This window comes from Oratosquilla oratoria, chromosome 17 (genome assembly GCF_046742065.1).
Source record: "Oratosquilla oratoria isolate Oo_2021 chromosome 17, ASM4674206v1, whole genome shotgun sequence".
Lineage (NCBI taxonomy): Eukaryota > Metazoa > Arthropoda > Malacostraca > Stomatopoda > Squillidae > Oratosquilla > Oratosquilla oratoria.
In genome coordinates, this window is record NC_134793.1 from 17,974,869 (window position 1) to 18,001,122 (window position 26,254).

At 40.3% G+C, this 26,254-nt stretch overlaps 1 protein-coding gene across 3 annotated transcripts; it reads right to left on the reverse strand.

Moving 5' to 3' along the window:
- Nucleotides 1-1,432: 1,432 nt before the first annotated feature.
- On the reverse strand, nucleotides 1,433-12,650 carry Hmgcl (hydroxymethylglutaryl-CoA lyase). 3 transcript variants are annotated; one of them, XM_076200513.1, is made up of 7 exons: nucleotides 12,072-12,180; nucleotides 10,378-10,407; nucleotides 10,082-10,248; nucleotides 8,212-8,335; nucleotides 6,584-6,796; nucleotides 5,376-5,564; nucleotides 1,433-3,692 (listed from the first exon to the last, which is right to left on the reverse strand). In XM_076200513.1, exons 1-7 carry the CDS (start codon nucleotides 12,144-12,146, stop codon nucleotides 3,456-3,458), a joined length of 1,035 nt encoding a protein of 344 aa, XP_076056628.1. In that variant the 5' UTR covers nucleotides 12,147-12,180; the 3' UTR covers nucleotides 1,433-3,455. The 3 variants fall into 3 exon arrangements, with proteins under 3 accessions (XP_076056628.1, XP_076056629.1, XP_076056627.1); XM_076200514.1 differs by lacking the exons at nucleotides 10,378-10,407; nucleotides 12,072-12,180 and adding an exon at nucleotides 12,609-12,650 and having other exon boundaries at nucleotides 1,436-3,692; XM_076200512.1 differs by lacking the exon at nucleotides 10,378-10,407 and having other exon boundaries at nucleotides 1,440-3,692; nucleotides 12,072-12,548.
- Between the last annotated feature and the right edge of the window lie 13,604 nt (nucleotides 12,651-26,254).

The window sequence follows — 26,254 nt, forward strand, 5'->3', positions numbered from 1 at the left end:
AAAGTTTCAATGCTGGTATTAAAATAGATTATGTAATCTACACCCAAAGAATACTTGTAAGAGTAATGCAACAAGTAATAAATGGATATAGAGACATTATGCTAAAGCTACTTTATGAACAGCAGAATAAAGGTCTATATGAAAGCTAAAGATGTTTGCCAGTAGATAAGTCCATGCAAAAATTTCTCTCTTAGAATACAACAAATAGTGAACTATCTCTGTAGACATACAAATCTCAATTATTCTATTTTGGAGCAACTAGTATTTCATGTTGCTACTATATTTCTCTGTAGACTTTTGGACACCCCTGCACAAATGCCATACAATATAGATGCATGAATGCAGAAGAAAGCCTCACTATCTGACATTTAGGAATAAGTTCAAGGCAAACTTCTAAAAACAAGTCATAGCTACTTCACAGACTTTCACTAAGGTTCTTGTAACCTCTAGTCATTACCCTATGACATCCCATGAGAAACTGAAGAGACATGTATTCATCAAATTTTACCATGAAACAAAAGAGTATAAAAATATTCATCTTTTACAGCAGTAACTAGAACCATCACTTTAACCACATGGTTCTTTCTTCAAGTGCTTAACAATTACGTTATGAGGACATTTGAGATTTCAGTGAAGGATTTACACTTTAAAAATATATGATCTCAAGTAAACTTGTTTTTTAATCAATAAATCCATACCCCTGTTGATTTTGTGCATAACAGATCTAATAAGAGCAAAGTCCTTGGTTGCATAGTACTTGACCCCAAGGAAAATTCTGGATTCTGAGTAGTATTTCTGAAGACCTGTACCTATTTATTTTCACACCTCTTCCCCCAAAAAACTGAACTTGGCATTCCAAGTACTACATACATACATACATATACCAAGGCTTTTTCCCCCTTCCAAGGGAGGTAGCCACAAAAGGAAAGGCATAAAAACACTCCCACCCATTTCATCCCTAAATACACTCCACACCCCTCCCACCCTTCCTCTCATCTGAGCACCTCCTGGATGACGGGTCATCCCTGCACCCTGCCCACCGCCCTGGGTCAGAAGCAGTGTCGCAAGACACAGCACATCCACAGCAAGGCCGCTTCATTTAATCGGCGACCCCCCGCTCCGTCCCCCTTTGCATATAAGGAGAGGACGGGGAGAAATCCCTTCGGGCTGCGTCAAAATTTACTCACACATACTACCCCACCCCCACCCCCCCGCCTATTCCTCCTCATGCAGTCACAACATCATCCATATACAACCATTCTCCACTCACCTCTGTCTTCCGTCCTCTCCCTTCCTTCCTCAACAGACATTCCCCTCTTCCCCAAAGCCCCCTTCACCCCATCCATCCACCTCATCCTAGGACGTCCCCTCATGTTCACTCCCTCCACATCTGCCTTCCATACCTCTTTTACTAGTCTTTCTTCACTCATTCTTTCCATGTGTCCAAACCATCCTAATATTCTTTCATCAACCCTCTCTCCCAAATCCTTTTTCACCCCTGTTCTCCTCCTCACCTCCTCATTTCTCACTCTATCTAGCCTAGTAACCCCCACCATACTTCTCAGACACCTCATCTCAAACACATTCAAACTCCTTCTCTCTTCTTCTCTTATGTTCCACGTTTCTGCCCCATACAGTGCTGTTGGCACAATCACTCCTTCATACAGTCTAAAAATTGGAAATTATATTAAATATTCAAAACAGATAAAAGGTACTAAAAAAAACGTATTTAGTTCCAAATACTGTTGATTATACTTACATGTTGCTCAGTGGCCTGGCCATGACAATTACCTCTCCCATCAATCAGTCAAAACTCACACTTTCAACATGTGCTAGTATATAAGATATTGGGGGGGAGGGAGACTTTGAAATAAAGCTGTGAGAGATAAGTAGGAGGAGTGCTTCATGAACATTTTGAATGTAGAGGAAGACATGGTGTTCTTTCACTGTGGCAGTGAGAGATATTTAGGAAATGAAGGGATTTTCCAAAAGAGTAGGTAAAAGCAGCAATGAAAAAGATGAAAATGGGCAAAGCACCTGGGATGGATGGATATCAAAAAGATGAATATCTGACAAAATGTTTAGTAGTCATTGTGGAGAGGATGGTGAGTTTGTTTAATCTGTGTCAAATGCAAGGAAGTATTCTGGTGGCCTGGAGAAATGTATGTAAAGTCCAACTATACTGGAAGAAGGGTGATAACTGAGTATTGATGTTTTAGGGGGACAATTTTTTTTTTTTTTTGTGGTTGGAAAGGTGTATAGGCATGTGTGAATCGAGAAGATTAGAAAGAGAAGAGGGGGAATAGTCGAGGAAGAGCAAAGTGGGTTTTGGAGAGGAAGAGGGTGTGCAGATCAAGTTTTTGTCTTAAAACTGGTTTTTGAGAAGTATTCAGCCAAAGGTACGGGAGAGGAGAATAATGAAGCTACGGAAAAAGTGGAGATATAAGTAGCTTTGACAGAGATAAAAGTTGGAAAGGTAACATAGTTGAATGGTTGTTATGAGAAATGTATAACAAATGGTGGAGTAGTTATAATGGAAAGATTGGTGAGTGACTGACACAATGAAATCTTTAAAAAGGTGAGGGTTACAAAAATGGAGAAAGTGAGAAATAAGGTAAGGCAGAGAATGGAAGGGTGGAAAGAGCCGAAAGTTATCATTGACCAAAAAATATGATGGTTTGGGCATATGGAAAGATACAATGAAGATGGACTAGCAAAAAGAGTGTGGAAGGTAGAGATGGATGGCATGAATTTGAGGGAAAAACCAAGAATGGGATGGATGGAGTGAAGGGGGTGTTGGGCACGAGTAAGTCTACTGAAAATACACCCTATGAACACACTATCAATATTTACAGAACTTTAAATTATATACAAATTACTAGTACTTACAAGTTACAGAGAATCCTTGTCTGAAGCACTTAATCTTGGCAACCACTTGAGAACATGGCACTTGTGTAAATAGTTTTTTTACATTTCAAAATTTCCCTTACTTATCCATGAAACTCATGGATTTCATAACAAATATATTTTTTAAATCCAGATTAGGGATCAAGTACTGCAGTCACAATTATACTATTTTGGAATAACATGCACAATATTAATTTAGATGGAAGATGATTTTTTGACCCTTTGAACACGACATTTACAGATTTTGCTGTGCCTAATGTTAGTCAATTTTACTGAGCAGAAGTGAGGACCCCAGGTTCAAGGCCATCCTGAATAGTCACTTCAACATGACAATGCACCCCGCAGTTTCATTCTGACTAACACCAGAGAACTTTATTTAGCTCAGGATAGGACCCTGGGTTGAAAGAGCTAAAGATAACAAGTTCTCCAGTTCCCTCAATACTGCAAAGTAATTCTTACCTAATTCACTCACAAAAATAAATTATTACGGAGTTTGACAACTTGAGTCTGCATCTGCCCATACACTACAGTTCTATAAATCGGAGACTTCATGTACCTCCTCGTCTTGATCTGGCCTGACTCACTTTGCTGAGGTTCGGTCTGTTAAGAGTTTCGCAAATATACTCACCAGCTTCCATTAATTTGTCTAAGTTAACTCCTGTTTCAATGTGAAGCCCATGCAGCATGTAGACAACATCTTCTGTAGCAACGTTGCCTGATGCACCACGTGCATAAGGGCAACCACCTAGGCCTGCAACTGAAGAGTCTACCACATGAATGCCCATCTGCAAGTGAAGAAAATATTTTATTCCAACAATTTAGTCATTATCCACAAAATGAGGTACACATACATACATACATAAATAAATATATCAAGGGCTTTTTCCCCCTTACAAGGGAGGTAGCCAAAGTCAAAAGGCATAATTCCACTCCCACCCATTTCATCCCCACATACTCCACTCCCATTCACCACCCCTGCCTCCCTTTCTCTTTTCTTGGCTCCTCCTGGATGAAGGGTCATCCCTGCATCTCGCTCATCACCCTGGGTCAGAAGCAATGCAGCATGGCACAGCACATCCACAGCAAGGCCACTTCATTTAATCAGTGACACCCCCCCATGCAGAAAAAGAGAAGACAAGGAAAAATCATTTCAGGTCGTGTCAAAATATCATTCACACATAACCACTCCTTAACCCCCCCCCATCCCTCACCCACTCCATTCCTTGCATCACAGCATCATTCATACACATCCATTCTCCACTCACCCCTATCTTCTGTCGTCTCCCTTCCTACCTCAACAGACATTCCTCTCTTTCTCAATACCCCTCTCACCCCATCCATCCATCTCATCCTCAGTCACCCTCTCCTGTTTACTCCATCCACCTCTGCCTTCCACACTTCTTTTACGAACCTTTCTTCACTCATTCTTTCCATGTGTTCAAACCATCCCAATACTTTTTCATCAAACCTATCTTCCAACTCCTACTCCACCCACTCTCCTCCTGAAGGCACGCATATCAAAAACCCTTTTACTCCTTATAAGGCCTTTTAGTATATATGTACTTAATTACCACTGCCTCTTTAGAACAAAAATTTCCATACTGCTTACTGAGCTGAGAGGCCAGTGACAGACACCTTCAAGTGATGGTCCTGCAAGACAGAGATCATATAGGATCATCTCTGTCTTCCAAGCTCATCAACACCATTATATTCATCTAGAAGTGCAACCCTGAGAGACAGACACTTAGTCTCTGGACTAAGGCAAAGGTCTCTCTCAAACTTAATTGTATTTACTCTATTTCTACTCATAAAGTAACTTGATAACCAGTGACATGGTTCATCACCTCTGCCTAAGGAGCAAATAATAACGTCTACCCCTGACATCACTGATTTCTGCATCATCCCAGGATATCTACATACACACATACCACAAGATGATTCTCCCTTACAAGGTGGGTGGCCAAGTCAAAGCATACACTCCCTCCTTCACCTATCCCACACTAATCCAAAAACTCGTTTATTGTGCCTCCCATTTTTGCTCCTCATGAAAAAATGGTCATCCCTCTCTCCCACCACACTGTTTGGGTAATAGGTAAGGCATTGTATTTTTCTCCTATGAAAAGTCAAGGATATCTACTTTCATCTATTCCCATAACATGACCATATCATCTCAAGTGGCCAGTTCTACCTTCTCTCAATCCCATCTGTAACCCAGCCCCTTCACAAGTTCTTGTTCCTTACTTTGTCATATCTCATAAATCCATACTTAGCCCTGTGGCACCTACTCTCCACTGTTTCCACATGATCTCTCTCATACATCCTTCAATGTATCAACATTCAGTTTCCTCCTCCAGCAAACATTACCAAATTCACCCACCATCCTCTTCAAGCTCTCTTCTCTCTGCTAACAGAACTGCACTATCAGCACATACTAGACTGATTACATGAAAACTACGCAATCTACTTACTTGCAATGATGTAAGAATATTGGCAAGAGCTTGTCCATATGTGTCGTGGCAATGTACAGCAAGTACGTTAGCAGGAAGCACCTTTAAGACTTCTTCTAGCATCAACTGCATGGAACCTGGAGTACCAACACCAATGGTATCCCCAAGAGATATTTCATAGCAGCCCATTTCATACATGGTATATGCAACCTGTTTGAAAAAAAACATTTTCATGATTTAGACATTAAATTCCAATCTACAAAGTCCTCTGTATGGGGCACCTATCCTAGATTCCCAATAGGGGGAGTTTGTGATGTTAAACCATAAAAAAAGACACTATTCCAATTTACAATTTTTTTATGCTTAAGATGTTGAGGAAATATATAATTCTGGACAATAAACATAGTGACACCCTATAAACAAGAGACATATAGCACTCTTTTATGACTTGAGACTTGAAAAAGAATGGTCATCCCTTTTCACTTTTATCCCTCCTTTCTTGCCTTTAATTTTTCTTTCTTTACCACTTCTATTACTCCACCTTTTTGGCACAATACTGTTGGTACAATGACCAAAACTGCTTATTGTTGAAATACTAAAGACACTTAGAACTCTCCACTTCCTCAAAGATCTTGCCCTTCTGACTCCAATTCAACCTGCCAACATCAAATATACTACATCTCATAATCTTAGGGGCCAATTATGGCAGATTGCACATGATGGTCCTGCAAGATGGCCAGTACAGATGCCCATTTTCAAAACCCATCAGCCCCCTCACCTCCAACAGGAGGTGCAGCCTTGAAGGGCTGACAATCAGTCCATGGACTGGTCCCAAGATCTCTTTATCAGCTTCATCTGTATTTCTTACACATTTTCACACATGGAGAACTGACTGACTGCCCTCTTCTCCCTACAACTTTCAGCTACTGACATGGAAACAGCCCCACACCGATAAAATATAGAAAACAGTCCAAAGTTTATTCCCAGTGATCTGTACGAGGTTGCAAGGACCAATGCCAGCCACTGTGGGGCTGCAGGCTCCCCTTGGTGAAACTTGAGGCAACACTTGACTGATTAAGTACTTTGAGGATGACCTCTAGATGACAGCGAGCACCTCTTGCACTAGCCTGTCATAGGTTCCTCAAGGCAACAGATGACTCGATTGACTGAGCACAAATAAACAATACCTCAACACTACTCACAATTCATTAACCTCTCATAATCCTTACCTTGGCTACAACCTTTGGATCAATGGGTCCTTCATATGGGCAACCACAAACGCATGACACATAACCTCGAACTTTGATATTTCTTTCTTTTGCTGCGTCCATAACTTCATTGAATCTAATCAAGGATTCTTCAATTGTGCAATTAATATTTTTCTTGCTAAAGGACTGGGATGCAGCACCAAATATAGCAACCTCCTCAGCACCAGCACTGACCTGTAAATAGGAAAATGCTCTTTAAGAAAGAGAAGGTACTGGAAGTACTAGCACACACTTACCAGCTGCATTCTTACTAACAAAGACAACAGTCCATTGTTTCTTTCTACAGACATCTATGGGGGGGTTTATGAAAAACTGTCTGACACTCTTGAGGTTGCAGATTTCCACTTAAACTCAAGACAAACAAATATCATTATCATCTTCAAGTGATGGTCCTGTGAGGCAGATGGCAGAGAAAATATTTTTTCCGACATTTATCTTCAGAACTCACTAACACCCTCCTCTATCTAAATGTAAAGCCCTGGTAGGCTAACACTTGTAGCAGGATCAGAGGAGGGATTAAGGAAGTTAGTGATGGAGTTTGGGAAGGTGTGTGAAAGAAGGAAGTTGAAGATAAATGTTGGTAAAAGTAAGGTGATAACATGTACAAGGGGAGAAGATGGCAGCAAACTGGAAGTGAGTATTTAGGGAGAGAGACTGGAGGAAGTGGACAGCTTTAGGTACTTGGGTGCGAATATGGTGGGAAAGGGTGATGTGGAGGTAGAATGCAGATTGAGAGAAGCGAGTAAATGCCTTTGGGGACTGAAAAGTGTTATAAGAAATAGACATTTGAGAATGGATGCTAAGAGGAGATTGTATGAGGGAGTGATTGTGCCAACAGCACTGTATGGGGCAGAAACATGGAATATAAGAGAGGAAGAGATGAAGAAAGAGTTTAAATGTGTTTGAGATGAAATGCCTGAGGAGTATGAAAGGGGTTACTAGGCTGGATAGAGTGAGAAAAGAGGTGAGGAGGAGAGCTGGGGTGGAAAGGGAATTCGGAGATAGGATTGATGAAAGAGTATTGGGATGATTTGGACACATGGAAAGAATGAGTGAAGAAAGACTAGCAAAAGAGGTGTGGAGGGCAGAGGTGGAAGGAGTAAACATGAGGGAGAGATCAAGGATGAAATGGATGGATGGATGGATGGATGGGGTAAAAGGTGCAGTGGGAAGGAGGGGAATGTCTGTTGAGGAAGGAAGGGAGAATATAGAAGATAGGGGTGAGTGGAGAATGGTTGTGTATGGATGATACTGTGATGCATGGAAGGGAGTGAGTGGGGGAATATGTGTGAATGATATTTTGACTCTTCCCCAAAGGGATCTCTCCCCATCCGCTCTTTTTCTACATGAGGGGACAGAGAGAGGGGTTGCCAATTAAATGAAATTACCTTGCTGTGGATGTGCTATGTCTTGCTACATTGCTTCTGACCCATATATATTAATTATTACTGTCTAAAATATTTTAAATATTGTCAAGATATACCTATTCAGAACAACTTTGCACTACTAAAATTTTTAAACTATTTGTCTTGGGAGCTTATTTCTAACAGAGAGGAGTGAGCACATAAGTAACTGTGAAGATCACTTACAGCAGCAAGAAATCCTTTCAGATTTGGGGTGAGGACTGGATATGACACACCTGCAACTCGAGTAATTCCTTGCATCACTTCGGTATGGTCACCCATCTGGGGAACCCATTTGGCAGACACAAAACTGTAAGATGATAAATCAATATTAACAATCCTTGCTGTGGATGTTCTGTATCTTGCTGCATTGCTTCTGACCCAAGGCATTGGGTGGGATACAGGTATGACCCATCATCCATGAGGAGCTAAGATGAGAAGGAGGAAAGGGTGGTGAAGGGAAGTGCAATGGGTGGGAGTAGGTAGCCTTTGACTCTGCTACCTCCCTTATAAGGGGAGAAAAGCTCTTGATATATAGATAGATACAAAGACCAAGACTAAGCATTAAATGCCAGAGAGAGAGAGAGAGGTGCACTGTACAATGTTAAAGCTCAACACTTGAAAAATGCTTAAAGATAATCTTCTGTGTTTGTGTATAACATATGGTTACCTTTGTCAGACTTATTCTGTAACTATCCACTAAAAACCCTAATGAAGTTCCCCACACAAGTAATGATTGTATAAAACTCCATACAGTCAATAACCTAAGGATTTTAGTGACATCCCTATGTACCAGTCGAAGTAGCATTTCTTTTATGACTGAAGACAAATATCCTCTCAATAAAGAATACTGACCACATTTAACTTCAATTGTTTTTCCTTTCTACAACCCTTCTTAAATTCTTCCTTTGCCACCTCTATGACTCCACCTCTTCAGTGTGATGTTGTCCGCAAAGACAGAAATACTAGTCATTGCTGACAGAGAAAATTATGTAGTAGTGAAGGTTATGTGTAAGGAAGAATAGGCATGTACAAAGGAAGAAGACAGCATGCTTTAACTGAGACAAAATTTAAAGAGAAATGTGTTAAGTCATACCCCTCTCTCAGAAATTTATAGTCAACCATTTACCCCCAATAACCAGGAATCTGAAAAGCATCCAGTGTTGAACCTGAATTCATAGCTCCTTCCACTAATCAAACACCCTGAAGGCCTCACATTTGATGCACATATGACCTTCACTTCTCACCTGTAAGACCTAACAGTGAGAGCAAATAAGAAAATGAGCATAAAGAGAACAGCACAGTATGCAATCATTAAAACAAACAAAAGCTACAATCAATCCTTCTATTGCCTCAGATCTCTCTTGTACACCTGTGCCCACCCACAGATAAGATAGAGAGCCCTTTAAAGCTTAAAAACTGGCTGCAGCAAAACAACATAAAACAAAATCTTCCCCATAGAAAAGTGAAAGAACTGGAAAGAGAGAGAGAAGAATGACAGGAGAGAAGAGAGGAGAATGACAGGAGAGAGAAGAAGAGAATGACAAGCGAGAACAGAGCAGAATGACAGGAGGGGGGGGGGAGGGGGAGAGAGAGAGAGAGAGAGAGAGAGAGAGAGAGAGAGAGAGAGAGAGAGAGAGAGAGAGAGAGAGAGAGAGAGAGAGAGAGAGAGAGAGAGAGAGAGAGGACAGACAGGAGAGAGAGAAAGAGAGAGAGAGACTAAGAGAACGAGAGGTAGTGGTCAGGGTTACTGATGAAGTATAAGCTCAGAGCATCACACAATAAACACATACAAATGTACAATACAATCAAGAGAATATTTATAAAACACAAACACAGGGAACAATTATCATGGTTTCCTTAGAACCAAAGTGTTGTTACAACTACCTTTGATCCAGAATCATTGTTGACCACAACTACCTAAGAACCAGAATTGTTGTTACAATTACCATCACAATAATTATAAAACAAGTTACCTTTCTTCATGAGAAAAATACAGGAACTATACACTCACTATCACCTAGTTATAATTACCATGTATCAATATAGTGCATACCTGGTTGCTTCAACTGTCTTCAGTCCAGCAGAAGATAATTTGTTAATAAAATCTATTTTCACCTCAGTTGGAACAAGCTGCTTCTCATTTTGAAGTCCGTCTCTTGGCCCCACTTCAACAATACGAACAAAGTTGGGATATTCTGGTCTTAAATGGCAGTTGTGTATCTAAAAATTACAAAGAGTATTGGTAATTGATCAATTCAGTGAGGAGAGAAAATAGAAATACATTCTTATAAACAAGTACAGATAAAAAAAATTGGGTAACCAGCAGTTAAAGAATCTTCTAAAACTTACCTCCATATAGTCTGATTTTCCAAGACAGAGCTTGAAATGGAAAATACACACTTACAGTATATGTATTCTAAACTTAAATAAAAAGATGACATTCTAATATTTTGTAATCACTGGTATGACCATCATGATGCAACCGTTTTCATCAAAATAATTTACAACAAAAAATTTAACAACTAAAATCATTTTTTTAGAAGTGCACACCTATGTGGTATAGCATTAGAAAATTAAATATTAATTTTGTAAATCATAATACATCAATCTAATCAATATTTTTCCTGGCAGAAATTAATATCAGAAAACATTGCTAAAACCTATACAGAAATGAATAAAGTCACTTCAACTCTTTTAGATGGCATCTTTGTTTTGATAGATTTGGAGGTTGGAGACAATGACAATAACCTTGATGACCTCTAGAAATACAGCTACTGCATTACTAAATGCAGGTTAGGTTAGGTAGGTAGGTAGGTATCATGCCATCTACATGTGGAAGGTGATTGAAGGAAAGGTACCTAATGATAATCCAGCACCCTATTCTCTGCAGCCTTACAGCACTGAAAGATCAGGGAGGAAAAAAAAAAAAATACCAACCACAGCTCTTGAAAGGACCAAGACCCTGCTAGTGAATAGTACTGAGCCATTAGGGTCCAAAGATCTTTAATGCCCTCCCGAGGGATATAAGAGACATCACCGACTGTACAGTGGACAGACTCAAGGCTGGACTTTTATAAGTTCCTATCATCGGTGCCAGACAAACCACCTGTACCAGGCTACACTGCTGGATGATAGTCAACAAACACCATACCGGACCAGGTGGCTTTAAAGGAATTGGATGCCACGAATGGTAACAGTGGCGGATCACCATGGCTGTGAAGAGGTCTTCTAGATTTTTCCAAGTAAATCCAAGTAAGTTAGACTTGATTAGACAAATTTATCATACTATAATTTCTTTGGCCTATGGCTCTATCAAAACAAAGATGGCATTTCAACCAACTAAAGTGGCTATGTTTGTTTTTTATAGCTTTTAACAACCTTTTCTATTATCAATTTCCACCAAGAATAATATATATTACATTCATGCATTATAATTTACAAAATTAATATTTAATTTTCAATTGCTATCGCATAAATGTGCACTTCTAAAAAATTAGCCAAATTTTTGTCAGTATGGTATACAAAACATTTGATATGAAAGTGAGCAAAGTGGCATCTAGAAACAAGAAAGCATATAAATGAGGTGGTCACACTGGCAGGGCATCAAAAAAAGTTTGTCATTTCACCAATGTGTGGCTTTTATTATATACTGTATCTAAAACAATAAACTGCAATATTAAATGAATGGCGAGTTCAGTGCATGTAGTTGTACCTTTCACCTTTGAGGGAAATCCTCTTTGGATGAATATACCATATATAACAATTCAAATTACAATTTCCAAGGTCCTGTACTAGTATTATTCCTTTAAATGTATACAACCGTAAAAAACAATGATAATGAACTAATAAATACAGATACAACAGATTAAATGAACCGGCGCTGTTTGTACAACAAAACTGTCCAAATACTGTTTGCCACAAACAATAGAAGATACTCCTAGTTGAGCTGTTTGGAAACTGGTGTTTTTTGCAAGTATGAGACAATTAACAAATAGAAATAACACAAAACATCATGGGAACAATATTTATAACTTAAGACTTACTGCTGATAATCCATAGTGCCTACAAAAGCGCTTTAGTGACGAAAATACAGCGGCTTTGCAGACCAAGGGGGCCATGTTGTTATGTCGTCTGCAGGTGTTGCTAGCGCTCAACAGCTGATTACAACTTTTAGAGAGGGAAATTTGAAATTTACTTTTTTCTTTGCCACACACTTTCCCCATTTTCAGTAATCTTATTTCCCTTACTCGGCTTGTTTTAGAACACTATAAAACGAATACAAATTTAATACTGAAATTTGGAAATATTTCACACGTTCTTCTAAATATAGAGTAACAGGAATTTCTGGACACCGCTGGATACCCAAGGACACACATACAATAAAAGTTTCCCGCGTGTGGAAGATTTATTAGAAATTTAAATCAATGCGATACTATGATAAGTGCATGTGTTTTCATAGTGCACGGTAATTTGCGAAACAATAATCAAGCCAGTGCACAAAACCGTCGACCATGCTCAAAGCGAGTACAATGTGAGAAGCTTTGTGTGAGAAAGGTGATCGTCGGAAGGTTCTCGTTCACCTTGAAAACAAATGCCAGACCGACCATCCAGCTGTGGGAAGTCTAATGATGCGAGTGTCAAGTATATGAGGAAACCGTTAGGACTGTCTTGAATATCATACAAGGATAATAACATATTTGCACTCTCCCCAGTCTAATCACGAAGACTTTGTACCCAACATGACTTTATCATTTGTTATCATTAATTTTTAGCGTAATTTCAATATACACAGCATTATATCAGGTTACTCAATGCTACGTTGAAGTGCCTATCACACATTAGATTTTTCTTAGGAACTGCAGATAGATACTGTTTATCCATTTTTGGATGTCTGCTCTTAACTTATTGGAATGAAATTGTGCTGTCTTTTCAATAAGGTTCCCGTCACAATTGTTTTGTTTCAGAGATTAACAAAATTATATATATATATATATATATATATATATATATATATATATATATATATATATATATATATATATATATATATATATATATATATATATATATTCAGTTAAGATGTAGACTGTTATTGCTATGGCGGTTTCTGGAAAAAATCACAAACTTAATGTATTTTCATTATTTAGTTCCTCCCGAGTATGTTTTTTTTATTATTATTATTGTTTCGCAAGAAGTCGAACTTTCCATTTCTAAAACTGTAAAAAAGAATTAAACTTCCAGCCATTATTTGGCAATACCCAAAGATTGTGTTTAGGATAATATAGATAATATTGATCGAACGTTGCACAACGTTCTCGAAAGGGGCGGCATCAAGGAAAAAATAGAAACGACGACATTTTCGTCTTAATTTACCGTAACAATTTGTCATTTTCAAACAGTTTTTAAAGATGCCTACAATATCAACTCAAATTAGGCGATGGTCGATATAAAAAATCCCGAGGGGATAAAAGATCCATCGAAGTGACGAAATAGGGAGTTTTATTGTGTAATAAATTACCAGTGATGGTATAAGGTGTGATTCCCAGAGCGTCGGAAAGACGGAGCGGGAGTGGAGAATAAACACACAAAAGTAAAAAGTAAAAAAAGTAACACTTAACGCGACTGTGCCGCCATAAACAAAAATATATGCACTATTTACCCATACCCCATACCCTACACCCAAGGAATACAAATCTCTTCTTACACAAACGACATAACATGGTGACTGTAACGCAGACAGAACCGCAGAAATACGACAACCAATCAACCATACCTCGGCACACTCAACACTTGATGCGCTATAAACAGGCACAAAATAGCCTCAAATAAACAACCACACTTCTTACCAACTGGACATCAGAGCACAGATACATATCACACCTCTTTATCAACAACACCCTCACACCACACACACAGACACACAAGATACTTGACTACACGATACATCCATATCATTCAAACAACATATCACGAAAATAGGCAAAATGCAACACCTAGACTCAACGCGTTTAAATCACTAGCAGATACAACATTCGGACAAAACAAAGAAGCTACCACAAGAGAATAAAAATAATATATACACTCAGTGATGAATACTATTATGCTAGTCTCGCATGGGCCCCTGGATTCACTTAAGCCTTGTACACACTTGTTCACTCAAGCCTTGTACTTCGTGCAACGTTGCATGAGGCAGCAGGAGTCAATGCATCGCCGAGTGACTACCCGAAATGCTGCAGCGCGTCAGTTACCTCTGAACATTGTCAAATGTAAGATGAATGTCCTGACTGTTCAGTTCACAGTTCATAATGCGAAAGATTGCTGTTAGAATTACTTCTAAACTTATACATATCGTTTTTATTTATTCTTGTTTATTTTTTTAAGTACCTTTGCTTGTACTTGCACTTCACGTTCCAAAGGCAAGGATACTTTTGTAATCTATATACCACAAGCTTTTTCCACCTTATAAGGGAGGTAGCCAAGTAACAAGTTAAAGGCATATACCTACTTCCACTCATTCCACTCCCATCCACCCCCCCCCTCTCATTTTAGCTTCTCGTGGATCACGGGTCATCCCTGTATCCCGTCCACTGCCCTGGGTCAGAAGCAATGCAGCAAGAAACAGTACATATATAGCAAAGCCGCTTCACTTGATCGGCGACCCCAATCTCCGTCCCTTCATGAAAAAGAGAAGAGCGGGAGAAATCCCTCTGGAGGTTTCTCCACGTTGTAGTAAATCTATAGATACTTAATTTTAGCTGGGTGTGTTTCTTGCATAAGCTTTGTTAACATGCCTATATCATGTAACAGGTAAGAAAAATGGTCGGTCCTACAGAGCGCTCTGGCAGAGTAGGTACCAGATAAACAATAAACAAATATAAATGTGAGTGTTGTTTACTGTCCTAGTAGATGCTGCTGGAGAGCTTAGCGCGCGACGCCTCTCACGCTTCCGCGTCAAGATGGACACTGCCCCTCAACATGAAATTAGAACCGTCGTGAATTGTGTAGCGTGCTGCAAAAGCCCGCAAAACAACACGTTAGGTAACTGGTTGGGGTAACACGAGGCTCAGTGTGTGCGGACCGGAAGACACACCACAACACACTACAAAGTGCAGAGAACAAAGCTCTAAAGACAATTATAGGCTGCACAAATGCAACACCCACAGACCATTTACGCCACGAAACGAAGGTCCTCAAAGTCAAGGATCACTTTGACATGAGAAGCACACGAACACTTGCCACAGCCTCCACAAACACAGCCCACCCACTACACTATATAGCAGAACACACACATGTCAAGAAACACCAAAACAACATCCACAAATACTCTCTTCTCTTTCTCTACAGACACCAGCCTCCAGAAGCATATACATCATCATATCTTTCACTGCTCTATCATCAAACTGGAAGACAGCGCACTGTTGCATGCCAGGCCTCCTGATATCCATTCCTCTGAATCCTCTCCCCTGAGAGGACAGAGTCTACCTGGCCAGACTGCAGTGCTGTCACCATTCATCCCTTCTAAGTTACCAGAGGAGGCTAGATGACCACATCACAGACAGCTGTCCAGGATGAAACACTTCATCCCATACTATACAACACACTATAGAAGACTGCAATTGAACACAATCATGCACGCCAACAACTCCATAAGGGATTTGTGGGACCCCCTTCACATGGCGTTCCTTAGGGAGACGGGACTGCTCGGCCAGACAGTCTAGGGAACGATAGCAACAGCAAATCTGCTTCATTTCATGTCAAAATGAGTGACGGCGAAGTAGTACACAACTGAAAACATTGGGACGATTAATTAGTAACAAGAATGAAACAAGTAGATATTTTCTAGTGTGTGAAAGGCAACTAATGTAGGAGTGAAGAAGTGATAGATGTGCTCCACTGAGATACATATGTTGCTACAAATAGATTATGCATGAACGTCTTATGGGTAAATAACAATGGAAACTGTTCTACGAACTTAAATAGCTGGACCGTACAACAGCTTTACGAACGTCGAACAACAGTTTTACTTTTTTCAATTTTGTTTTTACATGTTTTGTAATGCCGCGTCCACACGGTCGAGCTGTGCCTGGCGGACTTTGCCCTTACCGGGCAAAGTCCGCAGACTCTGCCCGCGAAGTGTCCACACGGCTGACGATGGTGGTTGGAGGTTAGTTGGTCGCAAGCAGAGGTTGGGAGGGAGTGGTTCAGTGCGGTACGATGACCATGGTCCCCGCCATACTTGGAAAGAAGGTAGCACTTTACAGCATTATAATTGCTGCCTGCATTAAAAAGAAAAACGAGAAATCACGGAGACATGTCTGGTACCGGGAGTGGTTACAAAGACGTGATTTAATAGGAAGCTCAGTGACAATTCTACGTGAATTGCAGGATGAAAATGAACAATTGTTTTGCAATTACATGAGAATGAACATAAGCAGCTTTTCTGTTCTCCTTTCGAAAGTGAGGCCATGTATACAAAGGCAAGAGACAAATATGAGGAAAAGCAAAGCACCAATAGCACGTCTTGTCGAGGCCAGTACACACTAGTACTAGGTGCGGACATGGTGGTAAGGTAACATTGGTCTGTACTGAATCTGAATCTCTAGGAAAGACCACCTCGCTTGCGCGGGATCGGTTTTTGTGGGAGGGGAAGAATGTCTGTAAGAAAATGAAAAGATAGTAGCGTATAAAAGAGGGCTATTGCCACCGGGCGAATTGCGAGCGATTAGGGGTTTATTGGTGGTCGTGGCTCGGGAGAAATGGACCGGGAGCTTGAAGGGCAGCGCTGACGCCGGGGTTAGGATTAGGATCACCAACGAAAGTTTAGAAAATGGTAGGAGGCGTAGTAGTAGAGAAAGGTGGAAAAACGGAAAAATATTTAGTGGGAGGTAAACTGAAATGAGAAGATGTAGTAGAAGAGAAAGTTAGAAAGGAAGCGAATTTTAGTCGAAGAAAAAGTAAGTGTAGATGTTTGTGCGTGTGTTGTGGCACTGTTCGTGAGAGGTGTATGTGTGTATCTTACGGGAAGTGAGTTGAGTTCACTTCCCGCGTGTAGAGGGCGGTCCTGATAAGCCACAGGTGGGGCGAGCGTTGCCTGATTTTCCCCAGGTTGGGTTTGAAGTCCTGTAGAGCTGATCCAGTGGTGGTGCGAGGGGGGGCAGACGGGCGGTGTAAACCCGCCTGCCGACGTCAACGAAGAGATCGGTCCGTAACCAGACCGGCAGCGGCAAAGGAGATGTAACTCCTCGCCACCACCGCTGGCGAGCGCGTTCCTGATGAGCCACAGGTGGGGCGAGCGTTGCCTGTTTTTCCCCAGGTTGGGTTTGGGTTCCAGAAGAGTTGATTCAGTGGCGGTGCGAGGGAGGGGCAGACGGGCGGGTGTTGTATGGTCTCTTTCCTTCCAATCACAACTCCGAAAACAGAGAATTACGCGATTGGGAATTGTGTGTAAATGTCAGAAGTGTAAACTCGCTCACCAGCGTCAGCGAAGAGACCAGCGTTAGGCTGCGGGCCGGTTGGACAGACAGGTGTCCCAAGTCTCTCCGTCGACCAGCCTGCGATCAGATTGAGCGTTCTGAGTGAGACGGTTTGGGCCTCTGCTTTGCCAGCGAGAAAGTGTGCGTGTGCCTCTTTTCTTCCAAGCACTACTCTGAAAACAGAGATTTACGTGACTTGGGAAATGTGTGTATTTGTCTTGGTGTAAACCCGCCTGCCGACGTCAACGTAGAGGTCGGCCATGCCAGACCGGCAGCAGCTAGGAGATATATCTCCTAGCCACCACCGGCCGGCGAAGATTCCTTGGAGTTTGTTGAGAGAGCTGGTCTGAAGAGACGTCCGACCTTTGCTCGCACCTCACCTCGTGCGTTTGGCAGCGATGTCAGCCCTCCATCCACTGGCCGTAAATGGCGCCGGGAACAGACAGTTTGATGGTTTGCCCGCTGATATTGCCCGTTCTCGAGCAAAGCCCTCGTGCCCGGCGGACAGTGCTCGACCGTGTGGACGTGGCATAACAGGTCTAAAAACGACAGAGCAATTGAATTTCTTATTAAGTATATTATATATAATTAAGACCAGTACTACACTTAAAAACTTGCCTCTAAAATGGGGATATTTGTTAATTTTGGTTATAAGTGGCCTTAAAAATATACCTCCTTATAAAAGGCCTCTACATTCCCTGGTATTATATTTATGCTCAAAATGCCATAGTGATATATTTCGCCGTGAATATATTGCCCTAATATTTTCGAAAAAAAAGTCGGCGTGCGAGACTAAAATGTGGATTTCCAGGTTCGTATTGCATCCCAGAGCTTTGCGTTACGTCAGTATATTTTCTAAACTAAACATTCTAGCCGTTTTCTTAGTGGTCTATGATGTTCCAGAAAATTTGCAAATTTTCTAAAATGGAAACAACTCGTTTATCACAATTATTTGCTCGTCTTATTTTTTTTCCGACCAAGTTACCTGGTATGTTTTTATGTACACTGCTAAAAAAAATTTTTACGTAAGTAATTTTTGGGGATATTTTCCTTACATATGTAAATCCATGGCCACTTTTGCCCATAAAGATACTTCATCAACTCAAGTTTTATTTGCAATTTGAGAGTCCAGTTTTCATGAGGGTGAACTAAATGAGAATAGACGACATTCTTCTTCCGTGGAGTTGTTGTTGTTGTTGTTGTTGTCGTTCCCTAGACTGTCTGTCCGAGCAGTCCCGTCTCCCCAAGGAATGCCATAGCCGAAACTGGGTTTTCCCACAAATCCTTTATAGAGCGTATGTTGTGTTGTTTGCGTGCATGATTGTGTATAATGCAGTCTTCCATTATGTGTTGTATGGTATGGGGTGAAGTGTTACATCCTGGGCAGCTGTTCACAATGCGGTCATCCAGCCTCTTCTGGTAGATTAGAAGTGCTGGGTGGTGACCGCACCGCAGTCTGGCCAAGTGGACTCTGTCCTTTCGTGGGAGAGAGGATTCAGAAGGGTGGATATCAGGGGGTCTGGCATGCAGCAGTGTGTTGTCTTTCAGTGTGTTAATGGAGCGGTGAGTGATATGATTATGAATATGTTTCCGGAGGCTGGTATTTGGTGGTTGTAGAGGAAGAGAAGAGAATATCTGTGCGTGATAAAGGTCTTTGGGTGTTGTTTTAATGTTTGTTGGTGTGTTTGGGTGTTCTGCTATGTAGTGTAGCGGGTGTAATGTGTTTGTGGTGGCTGCGGCAAGTGTTTGTGTGCCTCTCATGTCGAGATGGTCCTTGACTTTGAGGACTTTTGTTTCATGGTGTAAATGGTCTGTAGATGTTGTATTTGTGCAGCCTGTAATTGTTTTTAGGGCTTTGTTTTGTATGATTTGAAGGGTGTTGTGGTGTGTCTCACTGAGATTAGGAGCCCATGCAGGACTCGCATAATTCAACACTGAGCGTATGCATTGTTTGTATATTGTTATATTAGTTTCTTTGTTTTGTCCAAATGTTGTTCCAGTGATTGACTTAAGTGCGTTAAGTCTGGGTGTGCATTTGTTTTTTATGTTTGTGATGTGTTGTTTGAAAGACATGGATGTATCGTATGTTACACCAAGAATTTTCGGTGTGTTTGTGTGTGGTATTAGTGTGTTGTTGATGTAGAGATGAGGTATGTATTTGTGTTCTTTTGTCCAGTTGGTGAGAAGTGTTGCTGTAGATTTGGTTGGAGCTATTTTGAGTCTGTTTGTGATGAACCATGTGTTGAGTGTGTCAAGGTAAGGCTGGATTATTTCTGCAGCTTTGTCTGTGTTACGATGTGTGCATGTGATTGTTATGTCGTCTGCGTAGGAAGAGATTTGTATTTCTGAGGTGTCTGGCGTGGGTAAGTCATGCATGTATAGATTAAATAGTGTGGGGGATAGAACTGAGCCCTGTGGTACTCCGTTCTTAATGTTTCTGATGTGCGATGATTGGCCATTGTATGACACGTAAGCATTCCTACCTGCCAGATAATTGGCCAGCCATCTTTTGGTGTTATTGTGCATGTCTGTGTTATATATTTCATTTGTTAGGTTGTGGCGGGGGATAGCATCAAAAGCTTTACTAATGTCTAATGTTATAAGAAGTGTTCTTTGGTGGGGCCTATCTGAATTGATGCCATCTAAAAATCTTTGTGTGAGGTTTGTCAGAAGAGTGTTTGTGGAGTGTAGTGGCCTAAAACCGTGTTGTGAGTCAGCAAGGGGAATATGTGGTGTGACAAGTTTAAGTATTAGGCGTTCAATGACTTTAGAGGGGGTGCAGAGAAGTGTGATTGGGCGGTGCGATGTTGGGATTGTTGGGTCTTTGTTCGGTTTTGGAATGGTGATTATTTTACCATGCTTCCAGATGTCGGGTATAGTGTTGTGTGAATAGCTGTAGTTTGCAATGTTTGTGAGTGCGTGTATACCTTGTGGTCCAATGTGTTTTAGGTGGATGTTGCTTATGTCATCAGGGCCACAGGCAGATGAGTACTTGAGACTATGTATTATGAGTTTTGTCTCACTGTCTATGAAGGGTATATAGTCTGAGTCTGTGGGAAAGTCTTTCTTACGTTGAATGGTGCGTCGGTCGTCAGGGTGAGAAGTGAGATGGCCTGTCTGTGCAAAATGACGTATGAGTGCGTTTGCTTGTTGTCTGTTTGAGGGTAGATTATCTGTTGTTGTGATTATTGCTGCGTGAGAGCGTGTAGTGTTACTGTTGGATAGTGTAATGCTGTTGAGTGTTTTGTACAATTTGCTGGTGTTTGTTTTGTGATCAAGTGTATTGATAAAGTTTTGCCATTTTGTGTTTTTTGTTCATGTACTTTATTGGCAATCACAGTGTTTAGTGTTTGTATTTGGTCTGCTATGTTTTGAGGGATAGGTGTGGGGGTACCGTGTTTAAGTGTGTCACGTTGTCTGATGAGGCTTTGGATTTCTGGTGTGAAGTTGGGGTTGTGTGATTTTCTGTTGCCTCTAGGGATGTATCTCTTGTCTGCATTTTGTATGATTGTATTAAAAGTGTGCACAGCATTGTTTATGTTTGTGATTGGTGTACTGTTAAGTGTTTCAAAATGTTGTTCTGTCTCTTCAATAAAAGCTTCCCAGTTAGCTCTCTTGTAATTGGTGTAAGTGTGTCTGTGGCCAACTGGGGTGCATCTTGTTTTGGTGGTGATGATGATTGGAAGGTGGTCAGAGCCAAGGGCTCCGACCACTCTCCATGATGTTGTTGGGATTAGGCAGGGGGAGCAAAAGGTGATATCAGGAGAGGAGGGAGTGTAGAGGGCTTGGTGTGGGATATGTGTATGATTATGTGTGTTGTTCATGATAGTCAATGAGTCAAACTGAGTCTGTATATCAAGCCATCTGTCTGTGTCAGGGTTGTCGACATACCAGGCAGACGACTTGGCGTTGAAGTCTCCAAACGGCAACATACAACACAAACAAAACACACAACATCAACATATTACAACACAACATTGACGGTATTAACACGAAAAAACATGAACTTGAACACTTTCTTAAACAACACAACATACACATTGCGATTTTACAAGAAACAAAACCAAGACACTCACACAAAACACCATCATTTCATAATTACACCACCATCAGACAAGACCGGACTGACGGCTATGGCGGTGGACTCATCACCCTGATCCACCACTCCATCTGTTTTGTGGACACAAGTGCCACAACCAAAATTCTCCTCCCTACCACAGATAACACAACAGAAATCCAATCCATTCGAATCCGCACAGGCAACAAATCAACACTGACAATAGTTAACATGTACATTCCCCCCCAATCATCCCCCACAGTTCCAGACACCTTCAGGCCTCATTTTAGCCAACTAGCCTCAATCCCCAACTTGATCTTCCGTGGAGTTGGTAAGTTTGCCTCGACCACACTTTCTCTACATAATTATAAGCTATATTTCGAGTAAAAGTGGCACAACCACATGCATTCCTCGTAGGTCCTTTGGTCCAATAGTGTATGGTTATATTGAAACAGATAAAATAAACAAAAGGAGGTGTAATATTGGAATAAGATAATGACAGTTATAAGTTTATTCTAGTTCTTAAGAATATGTGTATTTCACAAAAACAAGTTTTTTTTTTCTATACAAGCCCACCGGCTGCGCCGGCCAGGCTTCGCCTGGGGGCTCTTTAGGACCCACAGAGCTGATGTCATGACGTCATGTCTCTTCTGATTGGCTAGTTTTTATTAACTCTCCTTTACTGAACTTCTTTTCCTTCGTCACCCAACTCCAGAAGTGACGATACCGTTGCATCTTTAACTTTGACGAATCCCCGGCCATCCTTCCCAACCACCACCTGTGTGTGACCGAATTACCACCGGACGGCGTAAGCAACCATTAAATTTTTTTATATTAAATCCTGTGTTTTGCAGCAATGCAATTGTGTGTTGGAGTTAGCCGTGTGATATTGATATTAATTAGATTGCTAAATGTCTCTTTTATACAGGATATGTCCCATATTTGATGGTTTTGTTCCCTGTCGCATAATTACATTTCAGAGACATTCCAAATGTCCCGTATTCAGTTAATCTTCAAAATTTGTAATAAAAATGTGTTTTACTACCATACGGTTCTGAACTGTAACTTTGTGAGTAATTATACTTTCTTTTCGCAAACTGTCTTGATGAAAAAAAAACAACTAAATGTAACGAGGAAATTAGTGTAGCTAAAAGTTTGTGCAAAACTAACGTACTTCGGTATTGCAACTTGTTCAGTTGCTGTGGACGACAGTGACGTCGTTAAATTATATTAGTCTGGATGTAGGGATGTATAAATATATGGAATTTGTGATGTTTTGTCTCACCCGCTCGCACAGCAATTTGTATATATATCTTTTCCATCTTTATTGCAACTCCAACAACATTTTTAGTAGGCCTAACGTTTTCTTTTTTTCGAAAATTAAGATTATGGGATGATGAAAAAATAATTCCAGCAACTTTCCCACACCCGCCACGTTTCGAGGCGTCATTTCTATTGTGAGCATCACCCACTTTTTTTTTTTCGTGAAACATTAGTGTTCATCCCTATTTTAATCTAACCAAGTTTACCTAACCTAAAGCTAACCTACTTAATCCACGTGACCACGTACAGTACATCTTGCACAGTGGAGAGCCATGACACCGTTTCGATGGTTGATAGCGGGCAGTAAGTTTGTGGGAATTATTTTTTATCATCCCTTAACATTAATTTCCGGGGAAAACGTTACAAAGAAAAGCTGTTGGAGTTATCGTAATATAGATACAGCAAATATACAAATTGCCATAACACCGCTTCGGTGGCGGTATCCCTGTCTGCACATGGCTCTTCAAGATGGCATTTGTTTTTCTTCTACAGATGGCCTTAATCCGTCTACATATTCTATGTGTGGTCTTCCTCTTGCCCTCTTTCCTTCTATTTTTCCTGTTAGGCACGTATGTTCTAATTGTTGTTTTCTCATTACGTGTCCTACAGAGTGTAACCGTCTTTTCCTGATAGTTGTTATTATTTCCGTGTTCCTATTTGCTTCAGTATTTCTTCGTTTGTTTTAAATTCTGTACATGAAATTTTCAGCATCTTTCTTCAAATCCACATTTCTACTGCTTTTATCCTGTCCTGCATTTGTTTACTAATTGTCCAAGTTTCATATCCATATAATAATACTGACCAAGTGTAACATTTTACAAATATTTTTCTTGTCCTCATGTTAATTTCATTGTTTATTGTTAGTGGTAAGGTTGCGGGATATTTTCATCATCCTTTATTACTTTGTGGGAAAAAAGAAAAGTTGTTGGAATTGTCGAGACGAAATTATACCCCCCAATATATGTATATATATATATATATATATATATATATATATATATATATATATATATATATATATATATATATATATATATATATAGTGTCCCGTATCTCTAATTTTCTAATCTGGCAACCCTAATTAGTCATAATGGAAAGATACAGAAATATTCAAAACTTCTTCAGCAAAATGAAAAAAGTCGGAAACTTTCATGGGCATCAGGTACCACAGGAAATGAAAACGCCCTGATCAGAGACAAAAATAGTGATGAAGGCCACCTAGCCGAACTACTTCCTGCTTATGGCAGGTTTGTGGTAGATAAACATGCTTAACTTTTCCGTGTGCTTGTGCATTACATTGTATCACTAGACAAATTACTTCAAATTTGGAAATCACTAATATTACCAAACTGAAACAAACTGTCGTATTTTTTTTTCAACACAGAACAAAGCGTTATGCCCAATAATGCTTAGATAACTAAGGTCATTATTGGGATAGGAAATTGGCAGAGATCTCTTGGTCTGAGACGGGAGAGTGTCTTGTAGGTCATGGAAACACAGGGAAAAAGTGAAGGATATGAAGAAACCGTTTTCCGTGCAGATCCGTCGACTCATATGTAACAGTTTATGAAATATTCCTCAAGTTAAAAGCATAAGCGCGTTTAAAGCTAAGTATGTTGGATAGAAAAAACAAAACAAAAACGACAAGCTACGAATGTATTTCTTTTCCTGTACACTCAAATCAACACTGACGATATGGTTGTTGAACTTGGTGGTGTTGAAGGTGATCCAGCAAGGCTTGTGCATGGATGAGACCAGTTTCTCTCTCACTCTCTTCCGTGCTAAAAGCACAAACACGTTTAAAGCTAGGTATGACAGGTGGATAAAAGACAAACAAATAAACAACAACCTAATAATGTTGTTCTTTTCTTGTACGCTCCAAGTCAATCCTTGACGACATGATTGCTGATGTTGAAGGTAATCCAGCAAGGCTTGCATGAGACTAGGTTCTCTCTCTCTCTCTCTTTTCGTGCTCCCTCCACTACCACCTCACTGGCCACTGCATACTGCACCTTCCCGTTTCTCGGAAACTAAATATAGTACTGATTATAGTTTGGATATAGTCATGACTCTTCAATTCCTACCCCAGTTATAGATCAATGAACTTTGTGAACGAAAATTGCAAATGAAACACATACACACACACACACACACACACACACACACACACACATATATATATATATATATATATATATATATTGCGCGACGGTTATTTAGATTAAATATATATATATATTAACAACCACAATGCACTTTAATTCTAAGCCATCAAGACCGACATGCAGAAATTGAGAGGTAGTATTGCCAAGGACTCGAACCCAAATATCCTCATGATTAGTGTGTTAGTGCCTTACCAACTAGGCTATTATGTTTCTTGGATGACTTGTCACCTAAACAATTTTGACTGAAATCAACCGCGCTAATAGCTTTGGCTATTTTGATATTCAGTATCTTCAGTTTCAAGAATAACTTTTATTTTCATTGTTCAAGGTTTGAACATAATTATTCCGCGTGTAATAAAAATTTAATGTTTTCCAATGGGATCCCTGTGACTTGTGGACGCAGGTCATCTCATACCCTGATACCGAAACGATTCCGTGACTTTGCAGAGAGAGAGAGAAGCCAAACTCAACACAACCTTGCAAAAACAAATGAGAATATATTTACAGGGTGCCCAACCACCAGGTTTATCCAGGCTTCAAGCAACCTTATGAACTTCATAAATTGTCAACTCAAACGAATTAGATGCATCATGCAGGGTAAATTCTTGGGAAAAGTTTGAAAAAAAAGTCTCCCAACGCATCCCCATCCCTAGAGGATACGATACGATCCGGTCGAATTCCACCAGATATGATTGTGCATGTTTTGGCTCGTTCGACAGACATCCACGATCCAATCTGTCAGGCGACCCCTAGATCACATCGCACCGTGGTTGGGACCCTAACACATACAGCCATTTCAGGGCTCGTCCCTTCATTTGCTTCCACTGCACAAACTGTCGTGTAGAGAAGTTGCAGGAAAATAAAGGTTAGATACCACTGTTCTAAAGACATTTTGATAGATACTGAAACAAAACTATGCAATTTTATTTCTGTTATTTCCGTGGAATTCATTCTGGAACACCAGAACAGGACTGTGCACGCTATTTGTGTACTCAAGAAAATAGAAATCTATTTAAGCCATCCTGTACAATTGTAACTTTCCTATGCCTATAGTTCCGCTTCTGTTTTTAGATTTCAATTTGTTATTTGTACTTTATATCATGTCAATTCTTGTCATTCATATTAACCTATGTCAATTACGATACATTATATTTTGCCAATGTAATGTCAATCATAAAGAAAAAGTCAAATTGTTTGTTCACCAGCTA

Excerpts from the sequence above, each read along its gene's own strand:
- Hmgcl (XM_076200512.1), bottom strand. The coding sequence starts at position 12,251 with ATGGGGAAAGTGTGTGGCAAAGAAAAAAGTAAATTTCAAATTTCCCTC. Across the intron at positions 10,249-12,071 it reads GGCACTATGGATTATCAGCA|ATACACAACTGCCATTTAAG; the intron begins GTAAGTCTTAAG and ends TGTAATTTTTAG. Across the intron at positions 3,693-5,375 it reads ATATTCTTACATCATTGCAA|ATGGGCATTCATGTGGTAGA; the intron begins GTAAGTAGATTG and ends CTTCACTTGCAG.